The following is a 22,487-nucleotide window of genomic DNA, read 5'->3' on the forward strand; positions in this document are numbered from 1 at the left end:
GACTGATTCATCAGATTGTAAGATTGCTCTGTGTGTTCTTTTGTAGAATAAATATTAATTAATGATGAAGCCCAGTAGGTCCAGCTTGAATTTTGTTATGTTAAATGTGGCTTGAATAGATGATTTGAGTTATGGGTTATCAAATGTCAAATGTTAGTGTTAATGGCAGGTAGGTGAGGCCGATAAATAGTGTGAACAGTGGCATGATGGTTGGATTGGCCACCCGTTTTGTAAATCTGGTACAAATATGTGCTTCAGGTTAAGAACTGATGAGGTAACTGACTCAATTTGGCCATAAATGAAGAATTCGTGTTCTAATTAAGACACAAATGTCTAATGTGACCACATATTTAATATACAAAACTGCCCTGTAACATCATAATGTTCTTAAAAACACAGCTCTGGACATTATTCACCACTAACTCAGAGGGAGAGCCTGTATGTGAACTGGCAGAGGAAACAACTGTGAGCTGGACGTTCTGGTTAAATGAATGTTCTCACAGTCGTTAGTTCTTTTAAACTACTGCTTGCATACTAACTCTGTACAGGAATGTGTGTGCATGTGTGTTTGTTAGCACATTGTGTGTGGTTTTGCAGTGGTATTGAGAACTGTAGTAGAGTAAAGTGTATGTGTGTTGTGGTAACTTCCTGTGGTCTCTCTCATTCATTTTTTCCTCTGGCCTACAGTACAGGTATCTTTACGTACGTATGTGGACTTATCTGTAACATTTATTTCCCTTTTCCTCTTTTCCTTTTTGTACCAATTTCCTCTCACCCCTTTTTCAGGGTCCACCTGGACGAGCGGGCTTTCCGGTAACTCTCTTTTTAACTGCTGTTTTTGTCTGTCTCAATATACAGTATTTGATTATATGACGACCACTGCAGTACTTATCTCTCTGCTACTTTGTCATCTTCATTTGGATTTTCAAATTAGTTCATGGATCACATACAGATATCTACATATATGTATGTGTGTAGATACATATAGACTGTAGTATTGTTTTAGAGGAAACATAATTGCTGCATTAATCAAAGTGAGGTTTCATGACAAATTGTGAAAATGACAAACAACTGAGACAAATTATTAGATTTGGTACAGGTTTGTGTCATGGTCTATCATGTACTTCCACAGTTGAGTTGACTGTTTCCAGTTTGAGACATTGTCCAAGCCGTGCACCCCTCCTCTTTGTATCAGATATTTGATAGGAACTCCCACCACTGATCTCTTCCTGGCATTTTTGGGTTTGCATTGACTTTGTGCATTGCGGAACAGGGATCGACCGATATTGTTTATCAGGGCCAATACTGATACCGATTATTAGTGATCAAGGAAACCAATAACTGATATTTAGAACCAATATTTATTTGCAGTAGAAATTTACATTTTGGTGTCAAGATTTAGAACAACACACCTGGGATTAGGCTGAATACAGTACATTATACTGTTTGCTTGTTTTTTTGTACACTGAAAATTTGTGATAAAAAGACCTTAACTTTTTGTAGAATAACAAACTCCAACACAGGTCTTGGTTCAGTGGGTTCTGTGGGTGGGACAATGTTACACAGCCAAGAGTGGTGACTTCAGACAGAGAGATGCTGCATCCGAGCCGGAGCAGCAGGTTTTAAATACATATTTCTTTACTGATTATCAGTGGAAAAAAAATGTCTGATGCTGATCATCATAAAAATTGACCAAAACGAAAATCGGCGATAATTGGTTGACCCCTATTGTGGAACTTGAAGGTTTAAAGGTCTCATTAGCATAATTGCTATGTGTATCATATAGGAGACAGGGAAGTTGTACCTTTTCTTGGACTTGATGTTGATACGATATAAAGCAACAAGTCATCACCTCCCATATAGAGATTGCATGTGGATCCTGCTGCAACATAGGATACAGGGTGAGCAGCTACTGATGAGGGTGACATCTTAATATAATCTGTTCTGCATGCAGAGGAATCTCCAACAGATTTGGAGCTGCAGCCAGATCTTTTCTTTTCTTTTTTTTTTAGGTCTCCATCTGTATCAAGCCTGTTAAGCAATTAGTGCACCATATTGGCTTGGAGCAGACGATACCATGCTGTGATAACACAAGTATCAGCTAACCCAAACTACAGCTAGGTAGTTTTTTTTCCTTGGGTAGAACAACATTCCCATGTTCCTACATCTGGAAGCTCAGGTGGATCTTTGGCTTTGTCTTGATCTTCATCCTCACTGGTATCTTTAGCGACTTTGGAAAAATATGAAATGTAATTGCCAACGAAAACACAAGATTACTATGGCTTGACAACTTGTAACAACCTGAGAGAAAGTTTAAAACCCTTCCACTTCTGCCCAGACCTTTTATTCCATTTCTCTTCTCCCGCTGCTCATCGCTTCCTCTCTCACTGTAGATAAAAATGTCATTTGGCAGATTTATGTTTCCTCGAAAACACATGTTCTACTGCAAAGAGGATTTTATAGAACTCAAATATGTCAAGACACTTTAAACATGGAATTACAATTAATTGAACAACCAGATTGTGTTTTTATTTCTGTGAACACATCAGAAACCTCAGAGACATCAGTACAGCAGTGGAACTGTTCGGGTCTCCATCTGCATGTGTAGCCTACACCTGAAGGCCTCAGCATGTCACACACATGCTTCCTGAAATGCAATAATGTCAACAAGTGGCCATCTAGTATCTGACCGATGCACTGTGTACTACTCACACTTTACTATATCTCACAGTGAGGATTAGATCCTTTGAGATTATTGATATTATCTGTAAAACAAGCGTGAAACAATCGGACTGAATCTTGGTAGATTTTTGTAGTGGACAAAATAAGGTAGCAGTGTTTTCGCTTGTGTCAGACTTTGGAGCCAACACTGATATAATGGATGAATCATAAACACATTGTGACCTGCCTGCACGCACAACTTAACAACCAGGAAGACAACGCTGCATTATATGAGTATCTCAGTGTGTATTTTACAAGTACAGTAGCACATTAGTGCAGAGTGGAGGCTGTTGTGACAGTGGGCAGTGGTGTGGACAGATGTTGGTTTGAAAGCATCATTGTGAGAACATTCAGACCAGTCCTCACAACTTTAAATTGCTCTTTGATGGTTAAAGGGATATGCCAACATTGTTTTTTCGTGTCTTGCCTCACTCCCGAGTCCATGACCAGCAGATAGACACCATCCTTTTGACTGTGCGTGCAGTAACAAGGGAGATACGGGCAGAGCTAGCGCACCACTATTATAATTATCTTAGCACAAACGCTGGAAGTGTATAGGTAGTGTTAGCCTGCCTCCTACCTGAGCTGAAATCAGCAGTCAGAAGCTGATTTCATTTTAGCTCTAAACTCTGTAAATATGTCACTTTATCGACATTTCAAACATTTAAGGCGAGAAAGTAGCCGTTTAGATCAGCAGTGTGTCGTTGATTTGTCTAAATACCAGCTGTTTACAATTTTGTTCGGGTGAATTCGGCGCTACTCAAGCTAGCTGTTGTGACCAACGCACTTCCTGTTACTTTCACAAAATAAGACACCCATTGCCCTACAGAAAACCATGACGATATAATTTGTGCTTTTACTTTGAAATAGGAAGCTAACCTACCCTCGATGTAGCTAGCTTGAACCAAAATAAACCGTCTTTGCTTGAACCCTTCATTTTGACCGATCTCGTCCCGTTACTGGCATTTGACCGCTCAAGATGCCTTACCGGAGAGTTTTGTCAACTCTGAGACGAAGATTGACCCGCCGGTTTCCGTTTAGAGTTGCTGAAGAGTTTCTCTGATGACTTTAGGTGGAGGCAGGCTAACACTACCTATGCACTTCCAGCGTTTGAGCTAAGCTAATTAGCGGTGCACCAGCTCTACCCGTATCTCCCTTGTTACTGCCCGCACAGTCGAAAGGATGGTGTCTATCTGCTTGTCATGGACTTGGAGTGAGGCAAGACATGAAAAAAAAATGTTGGCGTATTTCTTTAAGAATTGGTTTCAGATTTAGTTTAGGTTTAGATTTGACCTATATCAACAAGTGTCCTCATGACTAACATAGAACAAGCATGTGTTTGTGCGCATGGGAATCCAGGATCCACCTGATGCTAATTAGGGCTGCAAGTACCTGCAATAATCCCTTTTTGTTTGTCTGCTCAAGACCTAATGTGTATGTGTCGTAAGACTTCCAATGGTAACTGCTTGATATAGTGACAGGTGCTGTAAGGGAATGGTGGATGGGCCTGCCTGGCCTATACTATGTTGTCAGGCAGGAATAATTTACAACAGCAGGAGGAAACACAGCAGTGATCGCCGACGGGGGTCTGGAAATGTTGAACAACACATGAACTTAATAGGTTTCACAGAACACTCTATTTGTGAAATGGTTCTGGGATCAAACATTTGTGAAGGCTGTAGTGGCTACACAAAATAATCACCTTTGGCACATTAGCACCAAACTCTGCATCTAAACCCTGTCCTGGGGTGTCACTCTCCCTAAGGTTTCAGTTAAAATCCTATAGGCCACCAAAGAACTCAACTGTAGACCGAAAGGTTTTAAATATACAGTATGAGACACTTTCCACACCAACAGGAACCATTTCAACATCTGATTGGACAATTGCAGCACTCACTCAACATTTCTGTCAGTCAGTCATATGGTGGCTCCCATGACACAGTCAGAATGGTGATTGAATGTTTTTAGTGTATGCATTGGGGAATCCTGTGGAAAGAGATGGAGCCATTTATCCAGAAGCCATTGGCTCTGACATGCACATTCACTGACTTTAATAATCATCATCAATCTTTAAATGTATTTTTTCAGATATTATTAAAATAAAGAAAAAAAACATTATAAATAGGACAAACCTCAGGAACTCAGGAGACTGGTCGGACGGATATGAATGATGAATCCAGAACGACAGCCAGCTGTATTACTTTGAGCAGAGCTGCATTTAGAATAAAATGGAAAATGACAATTTCTTTATTAGAAGTGGCTTTCAATTCAGGAATATGCCGGTATGTTTCATTGAGCTGAGAAAATGTTGAGTAGTTTATAGTTTGAGGGAAACCTTGGTGAGTTCATGCAGGACATCAAACAACTGTATTCAAATTCTTATGAAGGTTTATTCCTGGGTTGTGCACTGTGTCTCTTGAGGTCAACATTAGGACTTAGCTGCAGCTGCAGCTCCAGCTAGCCTCATCCCTCCTGGCAGAGCTCGGATCATTAAAGGCTTCAGAAATAGATTCCCTCATTTAAGTCAATTTGAGGGTTATCTCAAGTATAGCATGAAAGAAAGTCCAGTGTGGAGAAGTGTTGGTGGAGCTCTGGAGCAGGACCTGACCTGGACATGTGTCAGAGTACAGTTGTTGTTATGGCCACTTGATGAAAGGAAAATTCGAGGCTCATTTAACGTTATCTCCGATCTCACGTCAGGAGACCTGGGTTGGGCATGGCTGCACCAGACTAGTTTTTCTCAGTCTCAGTATAATGAAACGCTTGTCTCTAGTTTTAACATTAGGCATGGCATGGTCAACCTACTAAGTCCTCACAACACTTATAGTCTTTAAACGGATACCATGGCATTAGGAGCCTTGAAAATGAGTCTGAATGCCTCGGTATCCTTTTAGTTCACTTCAGTCTAATGCTCCTATTGACCCCTGTTTCTTCTCAATCTGTACCGGTCAATAGGGTGGCAAAGGAAGTATGGGAATTCCTGGGAAAATGGTGAGTGACTTGGGCTTGTGTACGCAGCACGCTATACTGTAGCTACGGTTCCATTCATATAACATTATATATATCAGCTGTAAGGAAACAGTGAGTTCAGCATTACTATGCAAATATGAGAATGAAAGTCAGCTTCACTACAACAGATTCTCTTATATGTTGTATTATGTGCATTGATATTTGAAAAAGTGACACATTATTGTTTCTGTCAGCACAGAAAACACACTATAGACTATTGGTTACACTGAGAATTGATAACTAATTAGAGCACTATCTCTGTTTCATAGTTTAACTGTAATCTTGTTTCAACATGGAGTCCCTGGCAACAATGAACCCCCCAATCACAGACCTTACAGAATGTTTAACTGTTAAAACAAGACGTTATTACTTCCTACTTAAGTTTTTACTTTGTCCTCCCAGTCATGAACTCACATTTTTTACAGGATTACCACAGAATTCACACTGTTAGTTTGAAACAGTTCTTTTGGCGATAACCATATTTCAAAGTAATTCAGCCACACCACATTTGGATCATATTTGCCACTGTGGTCTCAGTTTGCAGGCTCCTTACCTAGATGAAAAATATTCACAGCATAAAAGTCTGAATGAACCAACGTTCAAAGTTTTCTGCTATAAATAGTATTAAGTTTGATACATTAAATGTACAATTCAACAGGAAACCCTGTGAACTAGTTGAACTGACATGCTTGTCTAATTATGTTCCCAGAATACAGTTGTGTTTCCCTCATGTCCCCTCTTAAAGGCATGTTTACCCCTTAATCAGGTGTTGTATCACAGTGTCTAGTTATTTTACATGCAGCTCTTAACCAAACAGTCATCCCTGCAATGTCCCTGCTGTAAAACAGACCTGGGCATTGCAGGCCGTGAGGTCAAAGACAGACCACACTATCTTTTTTTTTTTTTATTGAATATATTTAAATTTGCTTTATTTTGAAAACACCTGTGTCCTGCCACATGTGATTGACATGAGTGATGTTGGCAGGTGTCAGACACCTGCTGACCTCAGATGAGTGATACAAGTTCAGAGCAGGTTGTGTCAGTGGGTGTTTTCATTCTCACCTGTTAGAACAGAGCTCTAAAACGCCTGAGGTTGATGCTGAACGTTGAGTTTCTAGTAAGTCATGGACCTCCAGACGTCAGAGGTCAAGCTGTGTGCTTAGTTTGCAACAAAAGTGTGGCTGTGTTAAAACACACTGACACACACTTGTTTGTGACAAAACACACTGAGAAATTGAGACTGAAGTAGATAAAAGTTCTGTAGTAGCATCAGTGTGTGTGTGCCACAGAATCTGTGGAAAATGTGATTATTTTATTTTGACATTCACTGACATGAAGGAATTTGCCACTCAATCTTGTCAAGGATAAAAGTAGAGGATGGACAGTGTCCAGATATCACTTTTGTTCTGTGTGAACAAACAGTATTATTTTGTCATGATTTTTGTTGGTTTTGGCTTTGAGAATCAACAGTGGATTATTAAAAACAAACTGATGTTCTCATTTGAAAACAGCAATGTGAATAGGTGAGATCAAAAGAAGCTGCACTGGTTGAGTAACAGTTGTTGTTAGAGTTAAAACAGGAACGGGTACAACAGCATCCCTGAAGGATAATTCAACATTTTGGCAAATTGGCCCATTGCCTGTTCCCTATAGTTTTAGCAGTAGGTTCGTTACCGTTAATTGTCGGTGCAAGCCGTTTTTAGAACGGCGGAGCAGAGCCGCAAGTTGCTCAGAGCTACGCTACGGAGGCTCATGGGATTTCTTGGTTTCCCTAATCAAACTCATCAAATACACAATCCAACAACTCCAAAACGCTCCCTACTTCTAAAACTATAGGGATTATGGTACAGTAATGTGCCGATTTGCCAAAATGTTCAACTATCCCTTTAATAAGATGCTGTTTGGTGCCATTTTTGATAGAATAAAAGCTAAAGAATAAGATTAAGTGCACAGCGTGTCATATAAATCTTTGTGGAAACATTGAGGTGACAGGTTGACAAAAATTTGTGTGGCCCCTGTCAACGATCTGGGTTTCTCATGTGGCCCCCCTACAGGAAAAATAATTGCCCACCCCTGCTGTGAAACACTTGGCTGTGCAAAATCCCATCCCATCACATCCAAAAGCAAAAGTCTCCCCAAGAACTCCTGTAACTTAATATCATGATTAACTGTACCACTTATCTCTCCTTCAAAGGACACATATCAAGTGACATGTGAATAATGGACTAAGCCTGTAAAATAAGTGTGAATGTAGGAAATTGTTAGATCTCATTCCACTGCCAGGAAAGATTTATTCAGATATTATTTTACTACATTAATATTTAAGCCCTTAGCCTCCCATTATCTGCATTTAACCTACATGTGCAGTATAATAGCTCCCCTCAGCCCTCCACCCCTCCCATCCCCATCCCCTTCCCCTTCACTAGTCCTGGAGGATGCTGCATGCCCTCAACGTCTCCATGACTCTAACCCTGGTTCCTCTCTCTTGTGTCTCTCTCCTCCCTTCACACCTTTTTGCATGCTACTGTGTCTGCTGTGACTGATCCCAGGGCTTAAAAGGACAAACAGGGGAGAAGGTAAGTTAGGAGCATGTGCTTATGGCAGGATTATATCTATAAGAGAATAAACTGCAACTTCTGTCCTTGAAAGTTTCTGCCTTTGGCGTTTTGTTACTTTGGTCACCTGTGGTCAGTGCAGTCGGGCAGAAAAAAAGGAAATATAAATAAGCTGTCATTTGAGACGTTGCCGGGACGTGGGTGGTGGTGTTGGTGGTTAGAAGCGCAGGGCTGTGTTGTGTGTACAGATAGCATGTGATTTATATCAGGAACTCAAGTCTGCGTTTTAAACAACGTCAGGATCACATTCTGTAACTGGTTTCCCACCCTGGTTAGGTTACCTGTGCTCTTTACACTCTGAAACACAATAGTAACAATTTGTCACATAAGCGTCTGAAAGTTCTAATTTTAAGACTCCCCGAAGAAAGTGGTGAGACGTTTATGGAGGCTACGACCAACGCACAAGGAGATTCTCAAAGAGAACTTGAACAGAGTTAAACGTTGACATGAACAGTGTTGTTTCTGGTGCACCGCGCCACAGTTAAATCATAACTCACAAGTGTCCAGCCGGGAGAGAAGAAACTGATATTGGTCTCGAGGTGAAAATTACATGTAAGGCAAATTTTACTGAAGAGTCCAACACTCAGGCTCAGTGATGGTAAAACGTCCACTATCAACAGTACAGAGGCTTCACATTGTTCACATCAGTGTAATGAACTCCAGCTCCTGAATTCCTGACATTGAGTTAAAGGGATAGTTCAACATTTTGGCAAATTGGCCCACTGCCATAATCCCTATAGTCATAGCAGTAGATTCGTTACCTTTATTTGTTGGTGCGAGCTGTTTTTAGAACCGCCGAGCTGCTCAGAGCTACACTACTGAGGTTAATGGGATTTCTTGGTTTCCCTCATCAAACTCATCAAATACACAACCCAACAACAGAGTTGTTTTCAAGGCAAATGTAGAAGCTGCTTGCCGGGAAACTGCCCCTGAAGGCAACGCGCATCAGCGGTTTGGCATGAATTTACCTCGAAAACAACTCGTAACGTTCCATTATTATCTCATAGCGTGGTGAATGTGCAGGTCACAACTTGTCCACCAGAGTGTTTTGGAGTTGTTGGATTGTGTATTTGATGAGTTTGATGAGGGAAACCAAGAAATCCCATGAGCCTCCGTAGCGTAGTTCTGAGCAGCTCGCGGCTCTGCTCTGCCGTTCTAAAAACAGCTTGCACCAACAATTAAAGGAAACAAACCTACTTTATTATGGATTATGGCAATGGGCTAATTTGCCAAAATATTGAACTATCCCTTTAAATATGATGCATACACTATACACTGCTACAGTATGAAGAAATGTTGTAAGAGTCCTCGCTTTTTCTCTATTTCTATGCATGCCTGCAAGGACGCAGATACAGTATGTGCATGATGCATAGCAGTGGTTTCACCCCATTCTACAGATCAGCAGGGTCAAGACACAATGAAGCTAAAAGGGAGTGAGGGAAGGAAGAAACACATTCAACACGCTTGTGCATTCTGTGAAATACTAAAAAAATAGCTGCACATTTTTGGAAAATGAACTTTCTCCATCCATTGAACTGATCTACTACCATATGTTTCATATTAAATTTGGTTTTCCTTTCGGCAAAGTTCTTTATTTAGCATTTTATTTCCAGCAGCATCACCAGAACCAGACAGGTCGCTGGTGAAGAAGCTGCAACATCAGGCAGATAATGAGAGTCAGATGGTATTTGAGAAGCAGCTTGTAGCGTGTGTCCACTGCAGCTTCAGGAGACAGGAAGTGGAACCTGACGTGGTCTCTGATGTTGGAGTCCATCCACCTCAGTGCTGGAGGTGACGTTCCTTCTGAAGCCTTTCTGCTCACCACTGTTGTAAAGAGCGGTTGCCTGAGTGACCATAGCCCCTCTGTCAACTCAAGGCACATCAATTCTATTTATTCACAGCAGAAATGATCTCGAGGCACTTCTCAGAAAAGAGCAGGTCTAGACCTCCTCTTCATGATCGTATTAACAGACAGACAACACACATGGCAGCTGTCAGCTCCAACCACTCTCCTCTGACCTCTCTCACCAACACACAGCTGCTGCTCGCTGGATGCTGCTGCTGCCGCTGCTGCTGCCGCTGCTGCACTCTGAGTGAAAGCTCTTAGTTTCACACACACTGAAAGAAATCCACTTCTAACCCTTTATATAGTCATGATATCACAACATCGATGTCACAGGAACACAAAGATTTAAAGTCCCCCTAAAGAGGCATTTTAAAATTTGTAAAAATGCTCTGCTATGACTATTTTTTGTTTAAAATTGCTTTCTCACAGAAAATGTTGTTTAAATAGGCTAAAAACAGGTCTACTATTTCTCTGTCATTGAAAAATCCAGATTCTATGAATATTCATGAGTATGCAAATGCAAACCCTGGTCTCCTGAATTCAAGGCAGGAACTAAACCTCTAATTATAACATGTTTGAACATCTAGCTGTGTAAGTAGATCATATCACAGTGAACAACAAATGAGATGCAAAACAAATTCAACGGGATTGGTTGCTAATTTTGTGATGCGTGAAAACTGACTCCAATTTGAAAAAGTTTTTTCAGACTTTTTTTTCAGGTTTTGAATCTGCATTTTCAAGTCTAAAATGCTCAGTTATGGCGTAGATTAGCAATTTTGCTCCTGAAATGCCTTGTAGCAGAGCCCACACTAAATTGACATGTTAATAATCAAAAAGGGCATTTTTGGTTTAGGGGGTCTTTAACTTTGCTGTGAAACTTACTGTAGGTGTTAGCAGAGCTTTACATCTTTATGCATGTCCACCCTGGCTGTCTGTGAGGTGGTATTCATGTCTTAGAATTAGACACACTAGTGGACTGATTTCCTCCAGTTATAGATGTTTACCTTCTGATGAATCTCTGGAGGTGACTGCGACACTTGATCCCCGTCTGCATGTTGGAGTTTCATGTATTTCCTGTCTGTGTATGTGTTCATAGGGAGCACCAGGGGAGCCAGGTCTGTCTATCATTGGACCAAGAGGACCTCCCGTAAGTGTCTTCTCCCATCCATACCATAATCAACATTTTACCTTCAGTAACTGCTGCCTGCCACACTTTTTTATTGCATACCATTTTAGTGAACCTCTACTGTCAGAATGATGTTGATTGAAAGCGAGAAAGAATTATTCTTTCCAGCTTTGTGTCATGATTTTATACAGTATATTCATTTATCTCAGATTTTTAATATAAATGCTTCTCAGGTCAAACACTGCTATGACAGCTATTATTCTCTTGTTTTACAAGGACATATTTCACATAGTGCTGAGGTATTTTAAGAACATTTATTACGCAAAACTGCAGCAGAAAAAATGCAAAAGCTTTTCTCATGTTACCTCCATCTGTGAAAGACACTTTCCATGAAAAACAATCAAAGCAGGCTGCGCAATGTGAAAATAAAAACGGACTTCTGGTACAGCAGAAGCTTCTTTCTGTCAACCAACCCGAGCACAATGAAACTCTCACAATGTAAAGTAAGGAATTCTCCTTCAGTTTCATTACTGCAAGAATCGGCATGCACGTGCTGTGTTGTGTCACCATTCAGGGTCATCATATAGAGACAGATACCGTACACATTCACACTTAAAGGTCCAGTGTGTAATAATTGTCAAGGTTTATTGGCAAAATCTGAATATACTACCCATGAATATATTTGTTTAAGTGTATATAAAATCTGTTAGCTTTTTGTAGACTTATAATTCTTCTTTTATATATAAATATAGCAAGGGTCTTGTTTAAGAGAGTGTCGCCATCTTGCGCCGCCATGTTTGTACGGCAGCATGAACGGAAAATTTTTGCGTTCATAAACATGGTTTAGACTTTAGACTTTTTTTTTTTTTTTTAACTTTATTTATTTGCACATAAAAAATAAAACAAAACATTTACTTATCTCTCTTACTAGTAAGAAAGATACGAAAAAGAAATGTGCAGGTGAGGTCTGAAACCCGAAAGGCTTATAACATGACCTCACCTTGATCTAACACATAATTGAAGCACATAATAAATAATAATCACATACCGGTACCTTGTGCAAGGTAGAAATAACAAAATTTAGAGAGTAAAAAAAGAAAAGAAAAAATGAAAAAAACGGGGACGATGTTGGTAGTAGAAATGATAACAACACTAAATAAATAAACGAAAAGAAAGCGAGACAAAAGAAGAGAACTGGTACAGATGAATTAGTCTAAATCCATCCTGTAGTGCAAATGTATTCTAAACCGTATATACTGTCCAACCTCAGTACTTACAGTATGTTGCGTATCTCAAGTAAGTGGACTGTGCTTATACAGAACTGGATGATCCACTATAAATGATAGAATAAAGATAGAATAATACTTTTGCACAGACTGTGTGAAAACAGAAATATTGTTCAAGACTAGAAGCTTTAGCCATAAATTGGCTCATTTATCATGTCTGTTTTATAAGGAACAAAGCAAGAGACAAGCAAGTAAGAAACTTCTTCCTGTGTGTCCAGGTTCCAGGCCTCAACGGTTCGTCTTGTTGTAACTCACATTCTTTGGAAGACAAATGAGCTACTTTCTAGTTTTCAGGAGGCCAATCTAACCTCATAGGTTAGAACGTATGACTGGAAAAAAAAACGTCAAATAACCCAAAGTCCTGCCAACTGAAGTGGAGCACACATCTGTTTTTCTTGTTGATGGTTATTACAATGTATACCTGTGTGTGCCCACGCTTCCTGGTTGGTAATAGGCATTTCTAATGAATAACAGGCCGTGAAAGAAGCTCGGCACAGTAGGAGCCCAGTCCTGAACTTCTGGAACGAGTCAATCAGAAAGCCTCAGGCCCGGGCCACACTGCTCACTTCACCTGTGCATGACAGTCGTGGAACCTCTTGCTTTTCATCTTGGCAGCCGGTTTGATAGGTTCGAGCAGCCACACAGCCTGAGGCTCAGCTCCAGTTTCTCTCTCCGGACAGAGAAAAGCTCTGTTGATGTCATATTGACATTCAGCAGCACTGCATAAAACTGACATCTTCCACCAAAGTTTCAATGTTCAGGCTGAATATGAATATGACACAGACATAAAAGAAATATTGATATTATTTTTTTTCAACAGCTGCGTATTATTCAAAGAGAAAGTGGAGGTTGTGTTCCATGTAGTTTATGCGCTCTCTCTCCCTCTAAACCAAAGTGAGGTTATGTTTTCACCTGTGTCCTTCCTCCACCAAATTTAGCCTGGTGAAGGAATGTGGCATTGGACTGAGGAGAACCCATAAAACTTTGGGGGTGATGGGAGTTATTTTTAGAGCTCAGTGTATAATGTTTTATAGAACGTGTACGGTCATGTCTGAAATACCTGCAAGAGACATGTCTGGTCAACTGTTATTTCAAATTTCTCTGAGAAGTAGTCAATAAACCACCAGACCAAACTTAACTCAAGGTTCACTGACGACCTTTTCCAAGAGCTTTCAGTTGCATCTCATAGTCTTCTTTAGTTAAGAGAATGAAGATTTGTTCTTAATTGGTCTTAAGATAAAAAAAGTGGCTTAATTTTTTTTTCTCAAAGTAGAAAATCTTCCATAAAAAAAACAACAATGAAACAGTGTCTGGCCGAACATCTCTTGGAGAGAGAACAGTACTTTTTTCTTTCTCTGACCTGCTCTGAGCCCAGTTTTATGCCAGACTTTCAAAACAAACACGCTGACTGTATTTTTTTTTCTTTTCCCCAGGGCCAACCTGGAACAAGAGGCTTTCCAGGCTTTCCAGTAAGTCTTGAACATGCTGTCAGGTTGATTCTCTGAATCATGATTTGATGATTTGAGGACTGTTACTGGCCCAGCACTTTTAAATCTAAACTCTAAACGTATTTACTTGGGATCTGGCACTGTGACTCTTTTCTCCTATTATGTATCTTTTATGATTTTATTGTACAGTATATCGTGTTTTCTTGATTTCACTGTAAAACTCATTGAGCACATTTGGTTGTTAAGGGGGTGTATAAATAAATATTGATTGATTGATTGATTGATTGATTGATTGATTGATTGATTGATTGATTGATTGATTGATTGATTGATTGATTGATTGATTGATTGATTGATTGATTGATAATGGCTGTGATTTCTAGATTTCACTGTAATGAGCAGATGACAGCTGTACACAAAACAAGCATGAAGAATGAGTAAAGGTTGAATCATAACCAAACTGCTAATCAAAAAATAGTTTGCAGACAGCTTTAGCTTTGTGACATAAAGCATTATCTCTCCCAAAGAACTATTTTTGCATTAGTAGGCTAACTGACAAACTAACTGCTCAGTAAACTCCTAAACCATCTGGATTCAGGTGGTACAATAGCTTCTGAGTGACTGTGGTCTGTGATTGGCCCATATGGCCATCCAGATTCAGAGCTAACTGTAAACCTGAAATTCACTTTACACCTTTATTGAGATAATCTATTCTGACTCCACCCCCTGCATTTTTGCCCTTATCATCATGTTTTTGCAACAGTCTGCTTCCTAATTGATACTGCATATGTGTGGTCAGGAATTTGATTTGCAATCACTCGATAATTAATAATCCATTTCTCTTTTTTCTTTCTTCCTAGGGACCCATTGGGTTGGATGGCAAGCCTGTGAGTCCCCACAATATTATGAGTTATATATATGACACACTCACAATCAGCTGTATTGTTGTAGTTACTTTATCATCTGCTCTCACTATTTGAATGTTTTCACAGGGACAGAATGGACTGAAGGGAGACTTGGTAAGCATTCCCTGAATTCATCATAAAATTGTGGTATTATTCTATTCTATAAAACTTTAGATTTGCATTTTTGTTATGTAACGTAAGGTTTTCTATTTATGTTAAACAAAAAAAAAGTCATAAAATGATTGGCATCCTGATCCGTGCAACACAGGAATAGGCTAACAGCAACTAAATGTACGTACTGTGTGTGGTTCAATAATCTACCATTTACTGAGCTCTGGCAGCTGTGCACATTGAAGCCTGATGGGAAATCAGATCACACAGGGCCACCCCCCAGTATTAATTAGAATAGGCCCATGTCACAACAACTTGTCCGATGTTGATTGGACAAATGTGTTATCACTTATGTTAAATTGAAAATCAATGGCTCCATTATATTCCAAACTGACTGCATTGCTGGTGTCTTTCAGGGTCAGCGAGGTCCTAAAGGACAGCCAGTAAGTTTTCTGAAGTCTGAAATATTAACCTGCTGGTCTTTGAAGCTTTTGAGCTAACGGTTTAAACGCTCATGTGTTTTCCTTTCCAGGGGGAACCTGGATCCAAAGGGGAGAAGGTGAGCCATGCTTTCCAGGGTGTGAGCTGAGCTCCATCCTCTGTAGTCTACCAGCCAGCAGGGGTGGAAAACATATTCGGAACCTTAACTAAAAGATAAATCCCACTTCCATAAAGTTGGATTTAACAAGAAACATTACGTTCAAAGCCGGTATGAGTTATCGCTAGACCATCAGTTGGATGTTTTCACAGATTTGGCAAAGCCACAGTTTCCTCTGGCTGAGCTCTACTCCTCATACCTGATCTTTACATATAACAGCTGTGGACCACCCTTTATAACTGAGACAGACTAGAACCAATCACTGTAATAATATGTGGCTTCTCTCTCTGCAGGGAGTCTGTGGAGACTACACACATCGGGTAAGACTGCACTGTTTCACATGCTATTATGATGCAAAGTCAATGTGTTGGTTGCAAAGTTAATGTGTAGTGTTTAATGTGATTTCTTTCCCACTGTTTTGTTATGTGAGAGCAAAATAGGACAAACTACTGCACTGAGTTGTCCAACCACATTGCAGGTAGTACAATGTTGAGGAGCCATGACAGAGCTGTGTAGTTCTCTGGCGCACAGTCTGTGGAGTTTGTGGGGATTTGCTTGTTGACAGAAAACAGGGTGATCACCAGCAGCTTACTGCAGCATACAGGTTGATGTTATAAAAGCCTGTGTGTGGTGGTGGGGGAGGGGGGGGCAAGAATAAGAGGGACTCAGGTAGCTAATTCATCTTCTCAGTTATAAAACTACTCCTGTCAGAGCTGGGGGTGGAGGGACATAAAGTTTTATTACCTTATATAAAAGTGCCTCAGAATAACAGTATGATACCCGCTTAAATGATTTTATTGTTTGTCGTCAGTAATGCATCATGTTGTGAAATACATCTCTGGACCACAAAGGCTTCAAACTCATTTCAGAAAGCTGACTTTACAGGAAGGACTCAAGAGAGAATTGGGTGACCCGAGGTCCAAACAAACTGCACGCCTGCTGAAATTCAGCTTCATTCACTTCTCTCAGCCCCTGAAGCAGTTTGACTGTGAGGTCCATTCCCAGTGTCTGCTCATATTCCAGGCATTAGTCATATAGTAGAGCCCATGGGGGTTCAGAGGGCTACTGTTAGTGAAGCTAAAACGCTGCGTGTTCATAAAGTTTACCTTGAAGACAGCTATATCAGGGAAAGTTTCCCATGTAAAAGAATCTCATGCAGCAGCATTGTTGTGGGAATAATTTGATTTTTGGGAAATACACTTCCTTTAGAGATGCAAGGATGGCTTATTTGTCCATTAAAGGGATAGTTCAACATTTTGGCAGTAATCCCTATAGTCTTAGGGGTGGGTTCATTACCTTTAGTTGTCGGTGCAAGCTGTTTTTAGATCGGTGGGGCAGAGACATGAGCTACTCAGCTAAAGCAAAGAATGGTACTCTCGCCTTTCCCTCATCAAACTCATCAAATACACAATCCAACAACTCCAAAATGCTCTCAGGAACAAGTTGTGACCTGCACATTCACCACGCTATGAAAAAATAATGTAACATTACAACACATGGAGTAAATACTCTGAACTACATGTCTGGAATGTAGTTCCGGCTATGCATTTGCCTTGAGAACAACTCCATTTCATAATGTTACATTACTATTTCATAGCGTGGTGAATGTTCAGGTCACAACTTGTCTACAAGTGTGTTTTGGAGTTATTGGATTGTGCATTTGATGCGTTTGATGAGGGAAAGGTGAAAGTACCGTTCGCCTCCGTTGCATTAGCTGAACCGTTCTGCTCCACCAATCTAAAAACAGCTTGCACCGACAATTAAAGGTAATGAACCTGCCCCTATAGGGATTATGACAATTGGCGAATTTGCCAAAAATGTTGAACTATCCTTTTAAGCACATACAGTAAGTGGAGTCAGGATGTAATCACCCTAGTTTGGCTGTCCAAATAACACATATTATTCTACAGAACTATACTCATTAAAATGAGTATAACAAGATATGCAATTAGAGGTATTGCAAGGCATTTTTCCACAATGCACATAGGCAGGCTACAGTAGCTATTATATGTCGAAGGGAATTTGACATCTACCTATTAACCTGAAATCATCTTAACATCAGACCTGACTCACCTGTTGTGTAGCTGGACTGCAGCTAGCGGAAGCCTTTACCAGAATTGATTGAAATGACCACTTCCTTGGTGTGTATAGGGCCTCTTTGTGCAGGATATTCCATTGAAAACCCTGGCCGCCATGCGCTCCAATCAGGCTGTGATGTTGAAGGTTTGTGGGTGCCCCCGACACCCTGAAAGATTTACCCTCAGCCGAGGTGTCATTAAGTCGTGCCGCAAAGAGAGCCAGTGTCCCAGAGGTCATGCTCTCCTCAGCCCTCTGCTCTCCACCCAAAAGAAAAAAAAAAGATGATTGAGAGAAATGATTTCTCAAATGACCCAAGTTTCATAAAGAATATTAATTGCACAGTGACGCCAATATTAAAAATAAATACACTGTTATTTTTATTACACACACTAATTCATAGTGCCTATATTTAAAGTTGATTCCCAATATATTCATATATACTTAGGGCAGGGTTATGAAATTTGAAATAGAAAAATAAATTTGAAATAGAAATTATTTTTGGTCTACAATTATATATAATTAATTAAGATGAAATAAACATAAGCTATTGTAGGTCAGACAATTGAGCACAAACACAAAGTCAAATTTCTCTTTCTCTTTAATATTGGCATCTCTTGACTTGTCTACTGTCAAACCTTTGTCCAGTTTTGTGGTGGATAGCTGGAAACAGTGAGGGACAGAGCAGCACACTTGCCTACTTTTACTAGATTTATACCCATACTTACACTGTATTGACTTTTAACATGCTGTATATATTTCCATGGCTATATTCCTGTTTGTATTCTTTGAATTAATTTACTTAAAAATAGTGTAATTGATCACACAATGAAATGAAGTAATGTCCAAAATGGACCATGGGGGTAAAACTGATCAGTATTTGCAGGTTTGGGGGGAATTGAAGTCTTCATTATGGAGGTTTCTGCATAATAAACACAAATGTGGAAATATGTACGCTATGTAAAAAAGTAGGCAAGTTGCATGCAGCTCACTCGGAGAAATGTAGCTGTCAGCGGGACCTCACCTGTACTGCCCTCTCCTAAACTTGTACCTGATTATGCTGGTCATCTCAACAGAAGCGACGTATTGTACAGCCCTGTGTTGGACAGTTGGCCACAGTAAGTCTGGATGTGTATTGTAACTATTACTGCTATACTCTCTTTGTGGCAAGACTGGCACCCACCTCTGCTCCACTGCAATCTACGGGCCTGGCTTTCTGTCGATGGGGACTCTGATGTACGGGCTTGATTTGAAACCAGCTGACTCTGACAGTATCTCAGAACTTTTGAATGGATTCACATTCTTTGGATATAGAAAATGTATCCCAGTACATCAATAATCCCCCTTTTTCACACCAGACCCATAGAATGTTGTGCTGGTGCCTCTTCCTTTTCTTTGTCGTTCCTTTCTTCAACTTTGTTTTCCTTTTTTTCTCTCCTTTGCCTTCCCATGTCCTTGCTTTTCACTCTCATGTTCTATTTGTCTTTTCCTCTACAACCCCCCCCCCCCCTCCCCACCCCATCCCCACCCCCAACCCCCTTCCATCACTCTCTTGGTTCTACCCCGTTTCCTTGCTCTGGCCTCCTGGTCCTTGCCCTGTGACCTTTTTTCATCGGTGGCCACCTGTGTTTTGTGACTCCCCACTGGCAGATGTTGCCCATCACCGTGCGAAACATGCCCTCATTAAGCCCTCTAATCTTAAAACGCCTCAAGGTACAATTCTCTCTGCCTCACCATCCCCCCCATCCCAATGCCGAGCACCATCATGCTGTAATTAACCACCTTTTGGCTGTCACTGCATCTCGATTGTTGGCCATATTCAAATAGAAAGTTCTCAGTAGGTCACTCCGTTATCTTTTAACACAAACATTTCCTGATTGTCTTTCTGTGTCGAAGTGACTGAAAATGGTCCAATTCTACATTATGTTAACTAGCAGTCACTTCTACGGCCTTATCTGACAACAAGACCAAACGTAACAGCACAAAAATGTAAAAAATAAAATGAAAACTTGCCAAAGAATTTGAAAAGAAGCTGAATAAACATTTGGAGAACATTCTCCGGTCAGAAGAAACCAAAATAAATGTGTGGAGATCACTGCATGATCCAGCATGTCTGGCCATCAGCGTGTTTGGCATAAACCTGCACAATGCCGACCATGAAACATAACTTTTACCACACTGCTTTTGATTTTTTCTATTCAAAGAGCCAAGATATCATCCAAATGGCTTTGGCCTGGCTTTCCTGCCCAGGCTGAGTGTCCATTCCTGCTCACATCAATCTAAGTTCAGTGGGAGGTTTTTACAACCGACCATGAGAAGCAGATGCAGACGCTTGAAAGCACCGTGTGAATATAATTTGAATTGGCTACAGTGACATTAATGGCAGAAGCAGAGCTGAGGAGAAGTGTTCAACGAACTCTGACTTAAAGTTGAGTTTATATATATAAAAATGTATGGAATACATTCTCAGGGTGGTGGAAGATGTGGACAGGAAAGCCCACCCAAAGCCATTTGATTGGCGGTTTAGGCCTTCAAATAGACAATGCAAAAGCAATGTGGGAAAAGCAAAAGCAAAATCAATATGGTAAAAAACACAAAAGGTAAAATTATTTTTGATTATTTTATTAATTCCTCTTTATGTTTCTACATTCATTTATTTATTTATTCCCAATTATATTTCCAGAATTCTGACTCTGAAGAGATGATTCCCAAGCCTCTGGCTGTTAATCGACAGTGTTGAGAATAATCACAGATTAGCAAAAGGAAAGATCAAAATCAGAAATACATCCATTCCTTGTAAATTTAAACAAAAATAATAGTATAAAAATAATCTCATCACAAATATGAGAAAATTAAACAGTAGATCCAGAGTTAAGTAGGCCCCTCCCTGAATTATGCCTCATTCCTTCACCATATTTGGTAGAAATCAAGGTCACCACCCACCGTCAGACACTGTGCAATCACTCTTCACCATGTGACTCAGGTTCTGGACCTGTCTTTGTCTCATATTCACTAGTTCATTAGCTCATCCGTCTCATCAGGTCATTGCTAGATCGCTCTCATATTCATAAACACCTGATTTGCTGGTGTTCTCTTACTAATGGTATTTTTTGCCAAGACTCTGTTTCACGGATCCTTGATCCTGACTCATGAACAAGTAACATTCCTTGAACTTCATGGGATGTGGAGAAAACCTGGAAAAGCTAATAAGTGAATCTTGAAATGATCACAGGTCAAACATGACTCTTTGTGCTCAGACATTAAAACCACTTGCCTTGCTCCCCAGCTAACCTTCCTGTCTGCAATCCCCCTGCTGTGTGCATTTGTGGTGTAGTGTGAGATTGTTGTGTTGGCATGGCCAGTGTGGCAAGGCCCCCTCCTGCATGGCAGGTTGTAACTCAAGGTCTCTCAGCAGGGCGAGCCTGGAGCGCAAGGACCCCCAGGACCTCCAGGACCTCCTGGACCTGCAGGAACAGCAGGCTTAAACGGAGCCATTGGCTCACCGGTGAGTCCCAGTCTGAGTTCAGCCAGAATTTAAAAATCTATTTATACACCTACTAATTACCCAAGCAAACATTTCGATCTCCACACAAACAACACAAGTTACTTGACAGAGACTCACGTTCAGAAAAGAAAAATGCTGAGATTCATTCTGATAGTCAATCAGTGACCATTTATAGTAAAACACGAGTCTGCCTGATGACCTCGAACTCTGGCTCTCAGCCCCAAGTCTGTTGGTTCCAGCGTTCTTTGGAGTAAACACAAAGAGAGCATAGTATTAAAGCTTTATAAACTCATAATGAAAATATTACAAATCTAGTATCAATCTGGCCTGGAAATGGAGTCTCCTGCTGTCAGTGACTTAGCTGTTTCAAAACTGACATCGATCCCTCAAGCCATAAAAAATCAGATGTGTGTGGCTTTCTGTTTGACGTCATTTCTCATCACACATGGTTGAAATTCAGTCATTTTAGTAGATTTCCTTTAAAAACAATGTTCCCTCTCTTCATACAGGGTAAGCCTGGTGAGCCAGGAAAACCAGGAAAAGATCCAAGAGTAAGTTTGTGTCAATGAACTTTTATTTTATTTTCCAGAATCTTCTCATTAGTGAAATTTTGTGGGTGTGACATTTACCAACTTATGATTTCTACTGTTTCTTTTCAGCTGTTGCCAGGACTGAAGGTACAGTAAACACATTTCTCCCTATGGAAAATCAGACTGACACACTTGATAATTTAAGGCAGAGACCAGGAACAAGGGAACCAAATGTTCCACAGTATGGATATTTACTTTGTTTGTCACACACTGTTATCTCTCCAGGGCGAGCCAGGAGTACCAGGACAGAAGGTGAGCTCACTTCTCTGTTTCACTTATGAAGGCGGATGTAGTTAATACAGTAGAATCCAGGATGTGGTTAGATCTGCCTAGTCCAGCACACAGGCCACTTTATCCACTGAGCAAATGGGTTTTTCATTGTGAACAGGTAATGGGTATTCAGCATGTGCTTCAATTATGTGCAGGGATTAGTAAAGAAGCAGAGGGAAATAATATTTAATTTATTTTTTTGCCTTTCTTTGTCTGAAAAACATCCACTCACTGAGCACTCTTTCATGAACACCTGTTGGTTCATGCAGTGATTCAATCAACCAATCACATGGCTGCATTGTAGTGAAGTGTAGTGGGTTCAGTGAACAGTCTCCAGAGTCCAGTACAACACCTTTGGCAGGTTTAGTTTAGTTTTTAGTT

At 40.3% G+C, this 22,487-nt stretch overlaps 1 protein-coding gene across 1 annotated transcript in view; it reads left to right on the top strand.

The window, feature by feature from the left end:
* Positions 1-22,487, top strand: part of col13a1 (collagen, type XIII, alpha 1) — a 56,739-nt gene that overhangs the window by 3,191 nt on the left and 31,061 nt on the right. The window contains exons 2-16 of the mRNA XM_083987609.1: positions 787-813; positions 5,677-5,712; positions 8,280-8,306; positions 11,288-11,338; positions 14,037-14,072; positions 14,912-14,938; positions 15,044-15,070; positions 15,484-15,510; positions 15,600-15,626; positions 15,959-15,985; positions 19,392-19,454; positions 21,154-21,246; positions 21,756-21,797; positions 21,906-21,923; positions 22,062-22,088. Coding sequence (XP_083843735.1) covers positions 5,692-5,712; positions 8,280-8,306; positions 11,288-11,338; positions 14,037-14,072; positions 14,912-14,938; positions 15,044-15,070; positions 15,484-15,510; positions 15,600-15,626; positions 15,959-15,985; positions 19,392-19,454; positions 21,154-21,246; positions 21,756-21,797; positions 21,906-21,923; positions 22,062-22,088 — 513 coding nt within the window. The 5' untranslated portion in view covers positions 787-813; positions 5,677-5,691. The remainder of the gene's footprint in view (positions 1-786; positions 814-5,676; positions 5,713-8,279; positions 8,307-11,287; positions 11,339-14,036; positions 14,073-14,911; positions 14,939-15,043; positions 15,071-15,483; positions 15,511-15,599; positions 15,627-15,958; positions 15,986-19,391; positions 19,455-21,153; positions 21,247-21,755; positions 21,798-21,905; positions 21,924-22,061; positions 22,089-22,487) is intronic.

This window comes from Trachurus trachurus, assembly GCF_905171665.1.
Source record: "Trachurus trachurus genome assembly, chromosome: 15".
Taxonomy (NCBI): domain Eukaryota; kingdom Metazoa; phylum Chordata; class Actinopteri; order Carangiformes; family Carangidae; genus Trachurus; species Trachurus trachurus.